This window comes from Galleria mellonella, unplaced genomic scaffold, assembly GCF_026898425.1.
Source record: "Galleria mellonella isolate WM207_F2 unplaced genomic scaffold, CSIRO_AGI_GalMel_v1 utg184, whole genome shotgun sequence".
Taxonomy (NCBI): Eukaryota; Metazoa; Arthropoda; class Insecta; order Lepidoptera; family Pyralidae; genus Galleria; species Galleria mellonella.
Window position 1 is genome coordinate 115,856 of NW_026442025.1, and position 19,063 is coordinate 134,918.

General features: G+C 40.8%; 1 protein-coding gene across 1 annotated transcript; it reads right to left on the minus strand.

The window, feature by feature from the left end:
* Window positions 1-412: 412 nt before the first annotated feature.
* Window positions 413-18,413, minus strand: LOC113511990 (E3 ubiquitin-protein ligase TRIM33). Its single transcript, XM_052893795.1, has 19 exons — window positions 17,925-18,413; window positions 15,128-15,449; window positions 14,669-14,785; window positions 14,306-14,420; window positions 12,974-13,088; window positions 12,373-12,483; window positions 10,714-10,862; window positions 9,969-10,276; window positions 9,599-9,813; window positions 9,177-9,194; window positions 6,658-6,844; window positions 5,950-6,081; window positions 5,781-5,854; window positions 5,540-5,747; window positions 5,034-5,239; window positions 4,423-4,757; window positions 3,781-3,994; window positions 2,667-2,798; window positions 413-2,113 (listed from the first exon to the last, which is right to left on the minus strand). The coding sequence occupies exons 1-19, from the start codon at window positions 18,066-18,068 to the stop codon at window positions 1,982-1,984; spliced, it is 3,234 nt and encodes a 1,077-aa protein (XP_052749755.1). The 5' UTR covers window positions 18,069-18,413; the 3' UTR covers window positions 413-1,981.
* Between the last annotated feature and the right edge of the window lie 650 nt (window positions 18,414-19,063).

Here is a 19,063-nt window from a genome sequence, read left to right on the forward strand (position 1 = left end):
TAAAAAAAAAAAAGATAAAAAATATGTTTTAAGTAAATAAATAATCCGAGCGTACAGGTTTTTTCAGTTTCCATTCAAATAAGTTTGAACTACATAAAAAACAAGTATGAAGACCGTTACGTGTGGATCTCCTGATCCAGCGTCTGAGTGAATGTGGACCTTCAGCGGGCGGCGCTGGGTCGCGTCACCGGCCAACAGCCAGCCGCTCGGCTGCGTCGCCAGTGCCGCGCCTCGCATCGACAGTACAGTACAATACAACCAATGGAACGACACCAAGACGACACCGCTTCGTCGTCCGCCTGTCTTTTGTTTAACATAAAGGAACTTTTCAGTTGTTATTAACTACACTGCAACACACAGTTATGTTTTTGTATTATAAAATTTGCCCTAAATTGGTACTTTTTTAATAAAAAAAAAAAAAAAATGTCTTCTAATATCTTTACTCAGGTGTAATCGAGAAAAGACGCACGTTAAGTCTTTTATTTTATAAATATCTAAATACTTATTATAACTGGAATCTATTTAAAAATAATTAATTATTCTAATAATTATTATTATATTTCTTTTGTTTATTTATGTACTTAAAGGTACAGTTAGATTTGTAGATTAGAATTACGTAGGAAACGTTTAGAAACATGATTTGTAAACTAGGGCAGCCTCTACGGCGGTCTATAAGGTAGCACTCGGAACAATTTTGTGATGACGATTGTTTCTACAGACCAAATTAAACTACGCGCTATTATTGATGTGTACCATAGTGATAAAAAAATAATGAGACTCAAAGTGGTAACAACTCTCCGAGCTCACAGACACAGGCACACCGACACGCGACGCACACACATACAACGGGGTCGCCTGTGAGGCTTCTCTAAACCTATGACAAAATTTCAATTTGTTATCACAGCGAAATCTTTATTGTAAGGACCAATATTAATTACATTACTAACAGACTGTTATAAATTTAAAAAAAAAATATAGTAATAAGCTCTCTATTGCGTATAAGAGATGTATACAGAATGTGTATATACAAGAGGCGGCCTTACCGCTGGAAGACGACCTGGCTAACATAGTAGATAGATACAGAGAGAATTGGAAGCCACTTGAGTTGATCACGGAAATCAGAGACGTGGCCATATTTGCGAAGACTAAATATAAACAGTGTACGAATATTTTGAAGTCGCTCAAGTTTGTTTCATCGATCTTCTGTAAGATTAACATAACAGGAGTCTGTGTTATTTGTGTAATTTAGTTTATGAATTAAAATATCAGATTAAAAGATAGGTTTAGAGAAGTTGCGACTTAGAATTAAGCCCACTGTCCATGTCGTCGTGTGTACGTCTCGTCGCCTCTAATGACTTCATATAAAAGTTAATTTACAATGTACTAGTTATAAATAATGTATTACAACACGCCCAGTATTTTTATTTGGTGAGTCTTTCAGACAAGTGTTACTAGCTAGAGGATCAATATGTCTCGACTGGTAGAAGGCAACTTTATGCTTCATTGAAACAAGCTCGTTTAGATATGAAATTTCTAATTACAACAATACTGATATAGTCCATCGCTTGTTTAGTACACAGAGTACAAGTGTTCAGTGTACGATGTACGGTGTACGGGTGACACTCGACTCCGACATTAACATGTCATTCCAACAGTGATGATCACGTATGATTCATATCACGCAGGATGCGATTCAATTTGCTGTCATTAAACCAAAACAATACTAATTCTATATTGTTAATCAGTGTATGAACCATATTTTTAATTAAACAATTGTTAAAATCTGTTTTCACGAATGCGCACACTAAGTGCGCATTTATTTTTCATAATTGTGTGAAGCTGTCAATTATAAGTATGCACATGTATATGTTCAAATGAATTTCTTTCTAAGAGTTACTGTTTGTGGACAAGTGAGAGTGAACCGCTGATACTGTATCGGATGGCCGAGGCCGGGTGCGAGGCGGCTGCGAGTGTCCGGCGCTCAGTCGTGGCGCGGCCGCTTGGCGGCGGGCGAGCCGTCGCCGCAGTACGCGTAGTCGGGCAGCCACTTCAGCAGCTGCGCATCGAAGAACTCCTCCAGCCGCTTCGCGTCCTTGTATATCGACGACTCCGGCTGCGCCACACACACGTAACAATCATTTATTTGACGCACTACAATATTTGAGTGATCGTTGGGAAAGTTCTCTGAGCTCTAAGCTAGAAAACCTCATACTATAGGTGTGAGAGTACTATACACTGCATTTTTTAAATTAAAACACAAATTAAAAGTAAATCATTATTTATTTACCAGAGGGAGACATTGTACAAAAGTTGTTTGCTTGGGTACCTCTGTCCCATTCGTGTTTCAACTGTAAAGCAGTTGTGTTTTGCATGGCTGTGTTTGGATTTGAAGGATGAGATACGACATGAATTTACAGTGTACAGAGGAATAACACCCGAGTCCTTAGGAATGGCAACGCATGGGAATGGGTGAAATGGTGTGCTCTACTATGTCCATGTCTATAAGCGACGGTTATCACTTTTCATCAGGTGGGCCGTCAGCTTGTTTGTCATTCTAAGCTGTATAAAAAAAACTATTTTGTAATATGAAATTAGTGTTATATTGTACACAAATGTTGATACTTATAGACAGGTTTGTTAATGTTGCGGTGTTTGCGGTACGTTACCGGGTTGTAGGCGTACGCGTTGCGGAACATGAGGCGGCAGTCGGCGACGAACTGCGCGACGTGCGTGTAGCGCAGCGCGGCGCGCGGCTGCAGCTTCAGCCGCACCAGGTCCAGGCACATCGGCCGCGAGATCTGCGCCACGACACGACACGTGCACCAACATAGCACCACCGACACACACACACACACACCACCCTCCTACACGCTACTCGCCTAACTAACTAACCATCACATTCCTTAGGCCCCTCATAGGACCTACTTGTTTTCTACGTCACTGGTATGAAAATTGATTTAAGTGGACTGTAGAAACTTAAATAAGGCTTTATCACTGCTGTAAAATACCGGCACAAGTGAACAAGTACAGACAGGACGTAGAAAGGTAAGGACTTACGGAATATTCTTGTTGTAGTCTGCCTGGAGCTGCCCACAAGTGTACGGGTTGTCGATCGTCTTAGATTCACTTTTAGCCATAAATTTGTATGAATACCAAACTGAAGCACTTTAGTTATGAATATTTTATTGTGAACGCGCGAAACGGCCGCCATCGATGCTATTTGTTTTTCTCGAATGTTGTCATTCTGGGCAGCTCTGATTGGTCGCGTTCGTTGACAAGTTGAATGGATAGAGAGGGCGCGGGAAATTTGAGTGTACTTGCTGTTATGTTCTAACAGTCACTATTACTAATTCATTTACATGCAGGGGTGGTATACTTGAAGGTTACATTCTTAATAATTATATATAATATAGACTTATATTTTATGCTATTATACAAATTCAGGAAACCAAAAATTTTTTTTTAGTTAATCTAATAATAGAGTGTTTGTATGAATTAATAAATTATATATTAACACCATCTACGCTATTGACGTACGCAGACAGAATGATGGTGACGATGAGTTCAGTTTAAAAGGGTCATCTTGATAAATTCACCAAGATGGCTTCCATCGCGGGCTGTGTGTAGGTCTAACTGGTAGTGTATTAATAAAACAGTAATGGACGCCGCCAGTAATTAACAATCTCTTGGCCTTGTCGAACTATATAAGTGATAGTGATGATGTGTTGTGTTGTGTTGTGTTGTGTTGTGTTGTGTTGTAGTGTGGTGTGCGAGCGAGACCTTAGAGTGGTAGTGCAAGTTGTCGGCGGGCACGGGCTCGCGGAAGGGCAGGCTGGCCTCGTACTGGCAGTACAGCTCCAGCGTGATGCGCTCGATGATCTTGAGCTGACGCGGCGTCAGGCCCTCCTCCTCGCCGCCGCCGCCCGCCTCCACCTCTTCGGGCGGCAGCTCCGCGAAGTTCACGCACAACAGGCACTGCCACGTCTCCGTCTCACTGATACATGACCACGAACAATTACTCTCTTGTACAGTCACTTAGTGATAGAGTATATATATATATTTACTGAACTAGGTGTTATTTGAAGGAAGTACATGTCCATAGGTTATTTGTATATTATAATTATTTTAAATAAAAAAATTGTAACATTGTTTGCAGGGCGAACTCTAGTATTCAATGGCAATGCAACGACAGTCAGGTACGATGCGTTACGCGTGGGTACACGCACATACATCCAAAAACTCTTAAATAAACAAGTTTCATCTATCTACTTATTACTGAGTTAAAATTATTAGTTTAATTTTTTTTAATACAGGAGATCAGAAGTGAGAAAGAATTAACAAAAAAATTGAAAATGCAAGTAGAAGAAGAGTAAAAGAAGTGGGGAGAGGCGGGGAGGGTAGGCGGGAGCGACTGCAACTCACTCGGGCAGCTTCTCGATGGTGGGTATGTGGCAGTACTGGTGGAAGACCTTGGGGCACTTGTCGCAGCACATGAGCTCGCCGCCGTCCATGCAGACGGCGCACCAGTCCTCGTTGGGGTCGGGCGGCGGCGGGCGCGCGCGCGGCTCGGTGGAGGAGTGCACGGCGGCGGGCGAGGGCGGCGCGGCGGACGAGGCCGGCTCGGCGGACGAGGCCGGCTCGGGTGCCGCGCCCTCGGCCACCACCTGCACGCCGTTGGAGTCCAGCTTGGCGATGGTGGCCATCAGGTCCTGCACCGACTCCGCGCACACCTTGTCCAGCTCCGACGACGCGCCGCCCTGCTCACCATCGCATCGCCACTCTCAGTGCATGCCTACCGACCTCGGACCCACTAGTTGGATCGCTCCATAATCTCTCACCTCATCAATCTATATATCTACAGTAAATTTAATTTAAATGACAAAGACAGAGGGCCTACAAGTGTGCCTTGAGGTACACCTCAATGAAGCCCCTCTAGAGATTATTTCTTTTTATCAAATACATAGATTTCCATATATTTAAACTGATTGAAATATAGTGTTAGATACATATAATAATACAAGACGAATTCTTACGTTTAAGCTGGGACTGGGCGTCTTGGGGTTGGTAGAGGTGACGATAGAGGGCGTGGTGGGCGTAGGTGTGGGCGTGTGCGGCGGGCGCGAGGTGGCGGCGGCCGCGGAGGAGGAGGAGGCGGCGGGCGGCCGCGCCAGCGTGATCTTGAAGTCGTTGAGCCCGCCGCCCGCCGCGCTGCCCTGCATCGGCATCATTTCGAATCCACCTGTCGACCACACATAGCGCATAACTGCGGTTATAGATATACAAGTCGATACTAGTCATAAGGTTCCGGACACACAAAGAATTGGTGGCAATTTCGTGCCACTGCAAATTCTCAATTTTCAGTTGTTACCCAGGAATTTGCCCATGTGCTGTGCTATACAATAATTGTAACGATTAATTTTCAAAAAAATTTCTATATCGTACTCAGGGCAGAGTGGTTTCAGTATGAATTATTTATTTATAATTAGTAGAGACAATATTAATGAAGTATGAAGTAGGAAGAGGTAGTGAGAGTACGAACCGTTGGCGAGGTTCTGCTGCGGTATGTGCCACTTGGCGGCGGGCTGCATGTGCTGCGCGTGCTGCGCGTGCTGCTGGTGCTGCAGCGCGTGCGGCGCGTGCTGCTGGTGCTGCTGGTGCTGCTGGTGCTGCTGGTGCTGCTGGTGCTGCACGTGCTGCTGGTGCGGCGGGTACAGGTGCGCGGGCGGCGCGGGCGAGGGCGTGCGCGGCTGCGCGGCGCGCCGCCCGCCGCCCGCGCCGCCCGCGCCGCCCGCGCCGCCCGCGCCGCCCGCGCCGCCCGCGCCGCCGTACGGGCCCGCCGCGTACGCGCCCATCACTGCAACCGGACCGGACACTCGGACACTCGTACGTCGCGCTCACACTGCACCGCTCGCACGGAGCGACAAGCAAACTGTAGCAAGCCTCACTCACTCTGCTGGTAGGCGTGGTGCATGGCCGACGAGGCGGGGTGCTGCAGCGGCCGCGGCGGCCGCGCCGCCTGCGCCGCCTGCGCAGCCTGCGCCTGCGCGCTCAGCAGCCCGCGCAGGTTCATCTCGTTCATGCCTGCGCCCACGCACACATCTCTCAATCATTTTACACGCCGTACTCATTCCGGGACGGAGAGTACCAAGTAAACTGACACCCGCCTCCAGATGTCCGACATGGCAACAGTCACTTATAAGCATGACCAGCACCGTGCGAGACGCCGAACACACTGTACAGTGGCCTTCACGAGATGTCGAATTGGGAACAACATGTGACTTCGTATGCTCACATACATTGTTTACCTGCATCGACTGTCGTCGCCAGCTAACTTTATATGCACTGAATTTTATTTATTGAACTCTTTTTTGCCCCAGCAATATAAAAATATACAGTAACATTTAAACAATTCAGGTGCAATACAGTAGCATAAAGTACAGAGTAAAATATGTACATAAAGATACAAAAGGCGGTCTTATCGCTAGGTCAATCTCTTACAGACAACTATTGATTAAAGAAGTACAAAAAAAAGTGCGTAAATGGCGTAAGAGTGGATTAATAATTTTACGCGCATAAAATACAAAAACCTATATTGCACAAAACTGTCAAACACATATTATTTATTAAACTACTTGGTGCTTCAGTGAAGCGACTGACCGTGCAAGTGGTGCGGGTGCGTGGTGGAAGTGACGTGCGGGTGCCGCAGCGGCGTGTGGGGGCGCGCGTGTCGCATCTGCTGCTGCAGCGGCTGCAGCGCCTGCAGCGGCTGCAGCGGGGACATGTAGCCGCCGCTCGCGCCGCCGCCGCCGCCTCCGCTGCCGCCCGACACCGATTGCACGTATGACTGTTTACAATACATTCATCCATATATATTTTTCACAATGTTTATTTATAGTTATTTTTAATTTTCTATATAGGATCTGCGCATAACACTTCGCGATATATTCTTTACTCAAACTTGTGAAAACCTATTAGTGGCTTATTTTGTTATCCTAAAACTGTATCTATTTGCTGTAGTGTAGTCCTGGTTTTCCTATGAATAAATAAATAAATAAATATTATTTTTTTAATGTTTTGGTAGTTTGTCTGTGTGGCACGTCTTAATATGTCACATACATAACACTAACTAAGATCAAAATGAAACCATCAGTAGCTATTCGTATATCATGCTACATAAATATTACTTTGTAAAACAAATAGCATGCATCACGACATTAAAATATTACTACAAAAGTTTTATATTCTCCTGTGTAAAACGTAAACATTCAATCGGGTAGAATGCGTGTCCGTAGCGACAAAATCACTGCGACGAAGGTTCGCTTCGGTAGCGCGCTATGATTGGCTATATGTGATGTTTCATCCAATTTTGTCGGTGCGGACGCGCCGTATAATAATACGGTTAAAAAGTAAAACTCCTTCGCCATGTTTTGTGTCAATAGCAATATTACTGGTCGACAGTGTTTATTATATTGCCGTCTAAGATTATATAGATAGATCCTCGAGCCTCAAAAACGGGACAACTTTTTGTCAGCTAATTGTCAAATTAGCCGACTCATTTTTTTATTAGTGTTCTGTATACTTACGCACACAACGGTCTATATTCAATTATTAAATAAATGAGTATTTGCGTACTAAAAAGGAGCAAAAATAATAAGACAAAAATAGAACTAATAAAGGAATCGCTTATAACCGGTAAATATCTTACATTTTAAGCATAAATAATCACATTTTTTTTTACAGAATTCGCGCCATTTTTAGTGTTGCAAGTGTTCGAAAAAATTCCCCACAAATGAATTAAACTTCCCGAAATAAAGTGGAATTTTTTCAATAAGAATAGTATTATTTTTAAATATTATTTGTATTTTGTGCTATTTTTACATAATATAAGTATAGTACGTATATAGGTAACTACATAGAGATATTATTGAGTATTATATAGACTTATTCAACCGATTGCTTTCAAAATAGATATCTGAAGGCCTGTATACATTTTAAATATGAATTTGGTGTTAGAATTAAAGAAAATGGCCTCTGTTTTTATTTTATATATCATGTAACCAAAAGGAATGACGATCCGTGTACACTTTAAATATAGATCCGGTGTCGGAATTACTCAAATAGGCGCCAGTTTTGTTTAAAGTGATAAAAGTATTTATTTGGATAAGGATTAACGAAATAGCATTAAGAATTTAAACTTGAGATAAAACATAATACATTACGTTTTACATTCGTGTTACAACCGTGAAGCAGTTGTGTTTGTATGGCTGTGTTTCGGTTTGAAGGGTGGGATATGGCGTGAATTTACAGAGTACAGAGGAATAACACTTGAGTCCTCAAGAATGGCAACGCATGGGGGGTATCATGGGCGAAACAGTATACTCTGTTGTGTCGATGGTACTGCTCATGTCTATAGGCGACGGTTACCACTTTCCATCAGGTGGGCCGTCAACTTGTTTGCCATTCTAAGTTGTATAAAAAAAAATTTAGCCAATTTAATTACACGTAATTACTTCAATTAATTTGAATACCGATACATGTTTTAAGACAAAGATCCTGAACTATTAGTATTCAAAGAAATCGGTTAAATTAAAATTTAAACTCAAAATGATTGTCACTTTTAGTGACATTATCTGTCCATATTTAAAATCTACATGGCGATTTTCAACCTTCACTTTAAAATATTATTAATTTTTAAAGCAATATGAGAGATTTGTGAAGTTCTCTCACATAATAATGATATAGTATATAAATAAATTTAAACATAATAAAGGATTATTAAATTCTAATAATATTTTAAGTTGCCACCTTCAATTATGTACCTTAATCTAAAGCAATAATTTCTAATCTGGTAACACTGTATGAAAAAGTTGATCCGCTTTTTTCAAAACATTTGTATGGAGATACTCTATCTATATAATCTAAGGTTGATATACAAAACTTTTTCACAACACCTTAAGCCCTAAATTGGGGTTTTTGTTTGCTTAGCCATTTAACTACACGTCAGGAAACTGTGGATCGGTTTGTACGATCCCATTGTAATAAAAATACATGAACAAATACAACTGTAATGATAACAATATGTCATGTTGTACTTAATTCTAAAACATTTATGAACATCAATAATAATTATTCACAAACTAAAGCAACTTCTACTCGGGCAGATGGAATAGACTGACCTGATACCGTGCCAGGGTCTTAGACATGGAACAATTTCGTTATATCAGAGATGGATTTGAACATCTTACTACATGTAAACGGGTGGAGAGTTAATTACTCGTAGCAACTGACAAACACTGGAGAAAGTATGTATAGATGTCTCTCTTATAAATAGCTGTCTAAATATGACATCAGCCATTTCTAAATAAAGGGGAGATTAATGGGTGAAAAGGGAATGGTAACTCCGCCCGCGCTATCGGTTTACACTGGCGAGGCCCTATCGCGAGATGATGGGTGACGATGAAAGCAGGTCAGTTAGCCCACTGTGACGATTTCCACAGAAAATAATCACGACAGTTTCCAAGGGGAACCGCGTGGAGATATAGAGTACGTTGGTAGCAATGGGGTGGTTAGATCCCGTTCCTGACAATATGTCAGTCACCTGGTGCATGGCGACGTGCTGCAGCGCGACGACGGCCGAGTGCGCGGGCGCGGCGGCGGCGGCGGCTGCAGGGCCGACGGGGGCTGCAGGGGCGGCGGCGGGGCCGGCCGGGGCGGCGGCGGCGGGCGCGGGCGGGTGGTAGGGCCCCTGTGCGCCCGCGCCGCCCGCGCCGTCCACCTTGCCGTCCACCACGATCGCGCCGATGCTCGACAGCACTGCACGTGTAAACACGTTTTTTTATACATTTACTATGAACAATGAAGTAGTCGAACGAAACAACTTGTCGAGCGCGAGGCTGCTGCGGCCGGGTGTGTAGTGTGCGAGGCGGCAGGGCGGCAGGGCGGCAGGGCGGCAGGGCGGCACTACTCACCGCGCACGAGGTCGGGCAGCTTGTCGAGCGCGAGGCTGATGCGCACGGGTATCTCGGGGTTGGGGATGTCGGCGCGGCGCGACTTGACGCGCTGCAGCTGCGCGGACACGAGGCGCTTGGAGTGCAGCAGCGCCGTGTCCGAGCCCTGGTCCAGCGCCGCGCCCACGAACTCTACGCAGTGGTCGGTCACGGCGGCCAGCTGCTCCAGCGCCTCCTTCTTCTCCGTCAGTGTGCGCTGCTTCGCGTCGCACACCTCGTTCAGCCGCAGCACCAGCTGCTTGCCGCGCGTGTTGATCGCGTTCGTCAACCTGTCACATCACCCGCCGCGTTCACAAATACATAACACCGTGTTTCACTCGAAGCTACAAAACCGTATTAAAAAAGTTGTTTGAACATGGCTGAGTGTAAAACATTCAAACATATATACAAGCTTTCATAATTAACATACTAGTAGAATTATGGTACAAATTACATTTGTAAAACAAACCAACGTCATCATCATATCAGCCATCATCTGTCCACTACTGAAAATAGGACTTCCCTCCGAGTTTGCCATAAAAACGATCCCGAGTCACTAGCGTCCGTTGACTCCCTACAATGCATCTGAAGTGACGACTTGACATGACACACGAAGTAGGACGACTCCCACTAAGAGTGATGACTCTTAGTGGGAGTCGTCCTATTTTGTGTTGCCACTGTAGAACTGAGCATATTTTGTTAATAGTCAATACAGTGTAGTACGTACTTGACGACGGTCTGCGTGATCTCGTGCACGAGCGCCTTCTTCTTGTCGGCGATGAGCTGCTGGCGGTCGCGGATGACCTTCATGGCGGAGCCGAGCAGCACGCGCTTGTAGTTCACCTCGGACAGCAGCCCCGCGATGCTGGCCCGCGCCTGCACGCACGCACGCACGCACGCACGCACGCACGCACGCGCACGCCCACAAATTATTAAACATAGTGTACCATGTGTATATATATAAATTAATATAACAGATGGAACTATTCATGAAACTTTCTTAACTTAGCTTTAGGATTTTAAAGAATAATTTATACATATTTTGGATTTAAATTTCCCGTGGAAAGTTGGTCATTTTCGTGAATACGAGTAAATTCACTGGATTCATATCACACAGGTTCCGTTAGTGTTTTCGTACACGTATTAACTTGTTTGCGACTCGACCAGTATAATTCATATCGTACGCGAATTTTCAATGACGACCACAGACACGTCTAATGACAGTACAATGAAGTCGAATCATAGCCTCGTTTCAAACGTGTTATAGTCCAGTGGATGCGTGTGTAGAGAGGCTTACACGTTGCATGTTACCATCAACCTTTCCTTATACTTGTTATAGTTGTGAGCGTACCTATTTATTATTTATATCGTCGTTACGTAGCTGTATATGTAGTACTTCTGACATTATATGTAGATTCAAACCATTTTACATCAGATCAGTATCTGCCCGTACAAACATACACAGATACATAATATACGCCCTACCTTTTTCACCCAGTACTCAAATATTTGCACCACATGCACGCTTACGATTCCCTTTTACAACGTTAATACCAATTTAACATTGTTTCATATTTAGTTCTGAATAAATAGTAAATTTTAAAAGTACCTCCTTTGATTATTCACAAGTAAAGACATGGAAATAAAAGATTTAAACGGATGTTAATACACAGTAATGTCAGTCGACGATAGATCAGAACATTAGTGTATGGCGGACTACGGACACGGGGGCGTCGGTGTACATAGTCCTAACTATATAAACATGTGAGTAAAACCCGTTTAAATGTTTTATTTCTATATGTAAATGATGCTCTCGCCGATACTACTGTATATTCTAAACTGTCGAGGATTTTATATGCCTATGTTTTATAAAAATTATAAGTGAAAATGTTAATAATTTAACATTCTTTGTTATTTCATTGTCAGTCTTACACATTTTTACGTTTGTTTTTCACAATTGTCAAAGCAAGTCTTGCATATATTAATAATGTCAATTTCGCATGTCTGTAAATTGTTTATATTTGTAAGAAAAAAAAAAAAATGGATAATCAAGAATATGTAATATAATAGAAATAATTGCAATAGTTTCTACAATTATTATCTATCTGTCTTATATATGTTTTTCTTTTATTTATTTATTTCTTTCTTTTTTATGGAAATAGAATAATAATAATCTTAATTCAAACAGTCTTGTATACAAGCTCTTTCAAATCGTCAATGTTTTTGACTGTACTGCTGGATTCAGGATCTTGTTATCCACTGAGTAGAACCCGCAAGAAACACAACAGTGATTATAGTTGGTATTAAGTATTATTGCCCCGCTTACACTGTAGGGTGCGAGTTAGGGACAGGATGAAGTGAGGCGAGTGAGAGCGTGGATACGTACCTGCGCGGCCATCTCGGTGCTGAACTGGTACTTGTGATCGCGGTGGTGTTGCAGCTGGCAGTCGCGGCACGTCAGCCGGTCGCACGTCTCGCAGAACAGCGACAGCCGCTCCTGAACATATCGCATCACGTCAGCTCACAGCATTACAGTAATACAAGGATTAAATGTACAAAACAAGTTACTAAGTGGGTAGTAAGAGAAGATTCTCATCATTGTCACCATTTTATATTAGTGCACTATGGGCAAGATGTACTCAAACATCATGCAACTCTAAGAATTCATACAATGTAATAATGCATTCCGGGTGTATCGGGGCTGCCTCGATTTTGCAGTAATGCGTGTGGATTGTTTCCACTCTATTATTCGTAAGTGATCTGCATCCCTGTCCTGCAGAGTGCAGGCAATTTCTAATAGCATCCAGGGCATGTTAGCAGGTAGGCTGGATTCTTCTGCATGAATCATTGTGTTGCGTTGCATGTCGAAAGAACTCGGTCAAAAATTGGATTGTAAACTTAGATCATAACAAAATTATAATAATACCGTAACTATAATAATCTGTATAAAACTAGTATGGTTGCTGGTGATTGATTGTAGTATCTACCTGCGGGTGGTCGCGGCAGTAGATGTGGTGGGCGGCCCGCGGCGGCGGCGCGGCGCCCTGCTCGGCCGCCGCCTCGTCCTTCGACTTGATCGTGTGCTCCTTCGTGATCTTCAGCCTGCAACGCCACAACGTAATCTGTGTACGTCCTTCGACCAATGTCACAATATACACATACATTTATTTACCAGAATATTGGTTATATATGTCTTATTCGTATGAATGGTCGGAAAGGATCGTCAGGACGACCACCACGTGGTCCCCTCTGGAAACCGTCGTGCTGAATTCCAGGTGTATTTATCACGATAGGCTAACTGACCTGCTCTTTAATTTTCACTTATCATCCCACATCCCTGATGCTTCGCTAGTGTATACCATTAGCGCAGGCGAGGTTACCATTCCATTATCATCCATTAAAAAAAACACCATCTGTAGCAGATTTTTGACTCACGCTACCTAGTTGTTCACTGGAAATAAGTATGTATTCTTCGACCGAGTGGTATCTACCATGGTGTTGTGAACAAATTAGTAAGAAGGATGCACGCTCATGTGTCTGTGTCCAGGCGCCGCTGTAAGAACAACAATATCAACGCTGACCGGCTATGGTGTTCCTTTTACCCACCCTGCCTCGCTGCTCGCTACCGCGGCTTGCATTTGCTAAACACATACTGCGACCCGGGTTTACTATCACATATACTATTTGATCGTGTTTATTTTTTAGTTTTTGGTTCTAAGATTTGTGAATGCTTTTCTTTGTATACATTATTGTTTAGCATGTTAGTAAGTGCCTATTAATTAATATTTAACACATATTATTTTTCAATTTACACTATTATTATATTACTTACTAATTGCTTGTATTGTAAGGAGTAATATTATTGAAATTGTAGTATTATTTTAGTAATTTTGAAATTAATAAAAATTCTATATTTTTTTATTTATTTATAAGGTAAGGTGGTAACAAACCTGTTACAATAGAAACCCTAGATTAATGATATAGCCAAAAGTGGATTGACATATCATTAAATGTCAATATTTAAAAGATACAGTCAGTTTTTACTGGCTATATCATGACAGTGTCGGCCACCTCATGAAGTGATCTAAGATGTGGTCATGGCACATATGGTACATGTTACCTATGCATATAAATATTATTACTCGCCTATTCATGTGATAAATATATTTGTAATACTATAAACAGTTTAAATAATGCACATTAATAAATGGAGGGCTGGTGATCATGTTTATATTGGGCATCGTAACACCGTCGGCTGGGCACAGAGCGGTACTAACTAGCATGCGGTGTGTAGTGTGCAGTGTGTAGTGTGCAGGTACCTCTGGTGCGCGTGCACGCAGTTGTCGCAGATGAACTCGGCGCAGTCGACGCAGTAGCTGGTGGCCGGCTCCGTGTCCTCGCAGCTGTTGCACTGCTGCTCGCCGCTCGTCGCGCCTGCGCACACACACACAACAACTCGCTACTCACTCGCAACAACTGACACTGCATAAACCTATTGCAATACTGTATCATTTCATTTTTAAATTGAAAATTTAGGCCAATAAGAAAGTCAAAACATTGATAGTTATATATATATATATATATATTTATTAGTTACACATTTCTTGTAGATAGACTAATTTACATTTTGCATGGCTGTTGTCACGCGTGAAGTAGTTTATTACTAAATGTAAAATATTTACCATTGTTCCCAGTTTGTTCAAGTGCCATTTTTTCCAAGACAAATCTCTGGTCAATCATGTTGGCGGGTTGACATTGCAGCCGGCACGCAGGACACGTTATTGTGATTCTTTCTGCACCTGTAACATTATATTTAATATTTAAAAGTTAATAATAAATTTTACTATTATTATAACAAATCGTCCAACATTGAAGTCTGACTTTTGATTTCACTTGTTGCGGAAAATACTCATACTGGCGCGACAGGTAGGGTAGGGCCAAACATTTCAACTGATTAACAATTTGCTTACAATTAATACAAGATAAATATTAATGAATATAATAAAGCCACATTAATCCAGTATGCGCAATGCTAAATTGGCAATTAATAAACTTCTTAATAAACAAACTATTTTATTGTGTGTGTAACACATTAACATAGATATGGTTCCATGCTTGTTAATGTATGTACATAAACATACCTAAAAAGTCACGAGAGCTGGCGGTCCTCTCCTCGATCTTGGCGGCTATGCAGGGCTCGCAGGCGGAGTGCAGGCACTCCATAAGCTTGGGCGTGCCGTCGGTGAGCGCCAGCGCCGTCTGGCACAGCACGCAGCGCGCCGCAGCCAACGGCGGCCGCGCCGCGCTCGGCGACGCCAGCGAGTCCGCGCCCGCCTCGGGCTCCGAGCTCGGCGCCGCGCCGCCGCCGCCGCCGCCGCCGCCGCCGCCGCCGCCGCCTCCCGCCGCGCTGCCCGCCGCCGCGCTCACTGCACTCGACCCAGTGCTCTCTGCCACTCCACCAACCTGTTCATGTTTTATTTGTTGTTTTAATAGTGATCTTCATAAAAAATAACATTTACACACCAGTTATTGAAGTCGCTGACAGAAGACCAAAAAAAAAAAAACAATTTTATAAATATAACTAAATTTAATTGTAAAATTAATTATTACAATATCAAGTGTCTTCAGATCGATGTGTGATCCGTAAGTGAAGTCATATAAAATCAAACATAAAGGAAATGGGTATTTTTGCTACGGGAATTGAAATGCTGACTCAACACAGGTGTCTTTCTCGGTAGCACACCTTCTTGCGTCATGCTAGGTGGTCCGATCGGATCGCCGTTGAGGGTGTGTCGTAATACTTGATAGGTATCTACTATAACACACCTTTGTAATGATAAATATTGTTGATTAATTGTAGTTAATTTTAAGATCTGCTACTGGCAATCACTAATATTTAGTAAATAAAAAATTCATTTATTCAGAGGTAAAATAATCATATCTCCTGAGAGAAAGAGTCCTAGAAAGTTGTCCTTGTATTCAAGAAATGTTTTAATATTATAGTATATTGTTGTTATTAAATTGTTTAAAAATTATATATATATAAAAAATAGTTCAGCTAGTTTCTGGTATTAATATCTTTAAGCATATTCACTGATCAAAGTCTATGATAATGTATGAATGGATGTTTGTTTCCCTTTTACACAAAAGCTACTAAATAGATTTAAATAAAGTTTAGTGTATAATGGATAGATTATTCAGTAACCACAATATAAGTAATAGTACTCAAGTATAGTATGGACGCTCCCTGCTACCCGCTGCGACCAGACCTCACTCCGTTCCAGACACACTTCAACACCCAAACTCTATTTTCTCACACTAATCATAACTATGAGTAAAATATAACATGTACAGATGTTACTTGTTTCAATAGCTGTGACAAGCACAGATTGCGGCAATTTTGTATATGTCTGGAGTGTGCCGTAACTTTGAAGATATGATACATTATATACTGATTCACATTGTGAAGCTGCAGGATACAACATAACCTGTCGTACAACTCAAAACCTGTTGCTAGTATTACTATAAGTTTGGCTTGGAACAGATAATATGTTCGGCCTCATGTCCAATACCAACTATTGAACTGAATAAATAAGAATAAATAAATAAAATGCTAACTACTCTTAGCAGGGTCAAGTTCCTTTAATAATATAATATTGTAATAAATTCTTTCCAAATACATCAAAACACAGTCCTTTGGTAAATCCCATTTCCAGGAAGACAAGTCCTATGCTGAATATTTATTTCTTAAAATAGAAGAATTTAAACATCAATGTAAGCAATAATAGAATACCATGTTTTTCATATACACTGATAATTTTAAGTACATTATTAATTTTAAAAATTGTCAATCACATATTGTCTATAGAATTTTTGGACTTCCCTGATATAATTTTAAAATTGCACCTAATGGCATTCATTATAAAGCAAAGCCAAATGAATAATTATTTATTGTCAGCTCTATGTTAGAATGTAAAGAAAAGTTACATGCCTGAGACATTGACATTTCTCTGATGAGTTGATGTATCAGTAATTTAAGTGATTAAATTATAGAGTAATTGTTCACTATGAATATCAATACTTCTTATCATAATATTTAAGAAAATTTTAAATGATTTAATATTATAATATTTTTTTTTATTATTAAATTAGTGCTCTGTAAAAAAATCTTTAGGGCATTTTGTGACATACTGACATAATATTACAATTTTAGTCACTATTTTTTTTTTTATTTTTTACTAATTTTTTGAGCAGTTGTGTAAAAGTGATTTTGTTTATAGACATTTTAATCATTACTTTAAGTACTTAATGGAAAATAAAAAAAAATACTTTAATAGATTACAATTTATAAAAATATATATTTCATATATCATAAACTAAGAGGATAGTACTAATTCCTTTTATAGATAAAAAAAATATTCATCAATAACTTCCCATACATAATTTCTTAATTTTATCAAAAATAGCAGTGGAACAACAAGTTTTCAGTTTGTAGAGAAATGCTCATACATCAACACATTAGTATTCAGCTGAATAGTAAGTAGATATTCAGTTAAATAGGATAGAGTGAATACTGAATATTTGTTGTAAGTCACAACAAATGTAAATAAGCTCGTAGCTAATCTGATAGGAAGTTTATATGAGTACTTATACACATGAATAATAATTATATTTTAATATCCATGATACTCTTAATGCATTTCCTCTACTGATGACAAGGTTTGCAGGGGTTACACTTTGAAACAAGACATGGTGTACATCAGGGGACTCAAACAATCCTGCCAACATCTTTAACATCTTATGAGGGGTACAGTATACTAAAATTGTACCATGTAATATTCACATAATACAGGAGTCATATTCTTTAGAAAGTTACGATTTCACCGGGCGTTGACAAACTTTCTACCAAGCACAGTTGGTATGAAGCGATTAACTTACGCTAAGGGTGGAGGGCGGGCCGGCAGTGGCGTCCGGCAGCTCATCCTGCACCTCCTCCTTGATGGCAACTCCAAGCAGCGGGCCGAGATCCATTAGTGCCCGCTCAATCTCCTCGCCGCTAGGCTGATAGTTTACGTTTTCCATCAAAACTGCACTTTACACTCTATTATATATTTCTATATCTACACATTTTTTTTGAGATCATGAAAGATTTAACATGAAACTTTCACTCGCCACTTTGAAGGCTTTGGCACGTAGACATGGCTAATTAGGCACTTATCGCGATCGAGATGGACAAACCGACTTCTAAGGAAGGATTAAATCCCTCTAAATTACAAAAGCACTATACTATAAAGACTAAATATAATTATTACATTCCTAGTCATTTTTCCGGTGCGAAGCGTATTTATATTATTTTGAAATTCATGAAAAATATTTAAAAAAATAACATGCGTCCCTTCAGATTAGAAAGACAACCATCTATGCCGGTCATAGACAAAAGTATTTTTTTTTTAATCCTCTTTTGACAAGTTAATAATCGATTTCGCATAAAACAAATTTTAGAAATAGATATCTACGGCATCATCATCATAGTAGATCAGTGGGAAAATCTGAAAAAATAGGGTACTATAAGCATTTATTGAAATTTTTGGAACTAGTACTTTTCAGGGTAATTCAACCCTGCTGAATAAAATTCTGCCCAGTGCCATACTCTTTGCCCCTTTACCTTGCATCCTTGCCTCCTGTTACCATTAAACATATCACTAACTGCGGATTTTTTTTAAGAACACCGAAATCTTTGGTTTTTTATTATTTCTGTAAAATCTATCGGAAACTGTCAAAGACGAATATAATTTCATTAAATTCTCATATTTAAATATAGACTATTTTAATAGGACTAATTATGAAATATGGCTCCCCGAAAATTCTTTTTTTGCAAATATTTTGTTTTTATTTTTTATTTTTAGGATAACGGTTGTTACTGTGATAAACCATTCAAGCAATGAGTTAATATAGACGCATTTAACTATAAAAAAAACCGGATTTATTATCGTATGATATTTATTTCATGATATACAAGCTTGCAGCGTGGACGCCATTGCAAGATCTAAAAATATTTGACATATGGTAAAATTACT

Excerpts from the sequence above, each read along its gene's own strand:
- LOC113511990 (XM_052893795.1), bottom strand. The coding sequence starts at position 18,068 with ATGGAAAACGTAAACTATCAGCCTAGCGGCGAGGAGATTGAGCGGGCA. Across the intron at positions 13,089-14,305 it reads TGCGTGCACGCGCACCAGAG|GCTGAAGATCACGAAGGAGC; the intron begins GTACCTGCACAC and ends GTGGCGTTGCAG. Across the intron at positions 5,240-5,539 it reads GCAGCAGAACCTCGCCAACG|GTGGATTCGAAATGATGCCG; the intron begins GTTCGTACTCTC and ends TGTGGTCGACAG.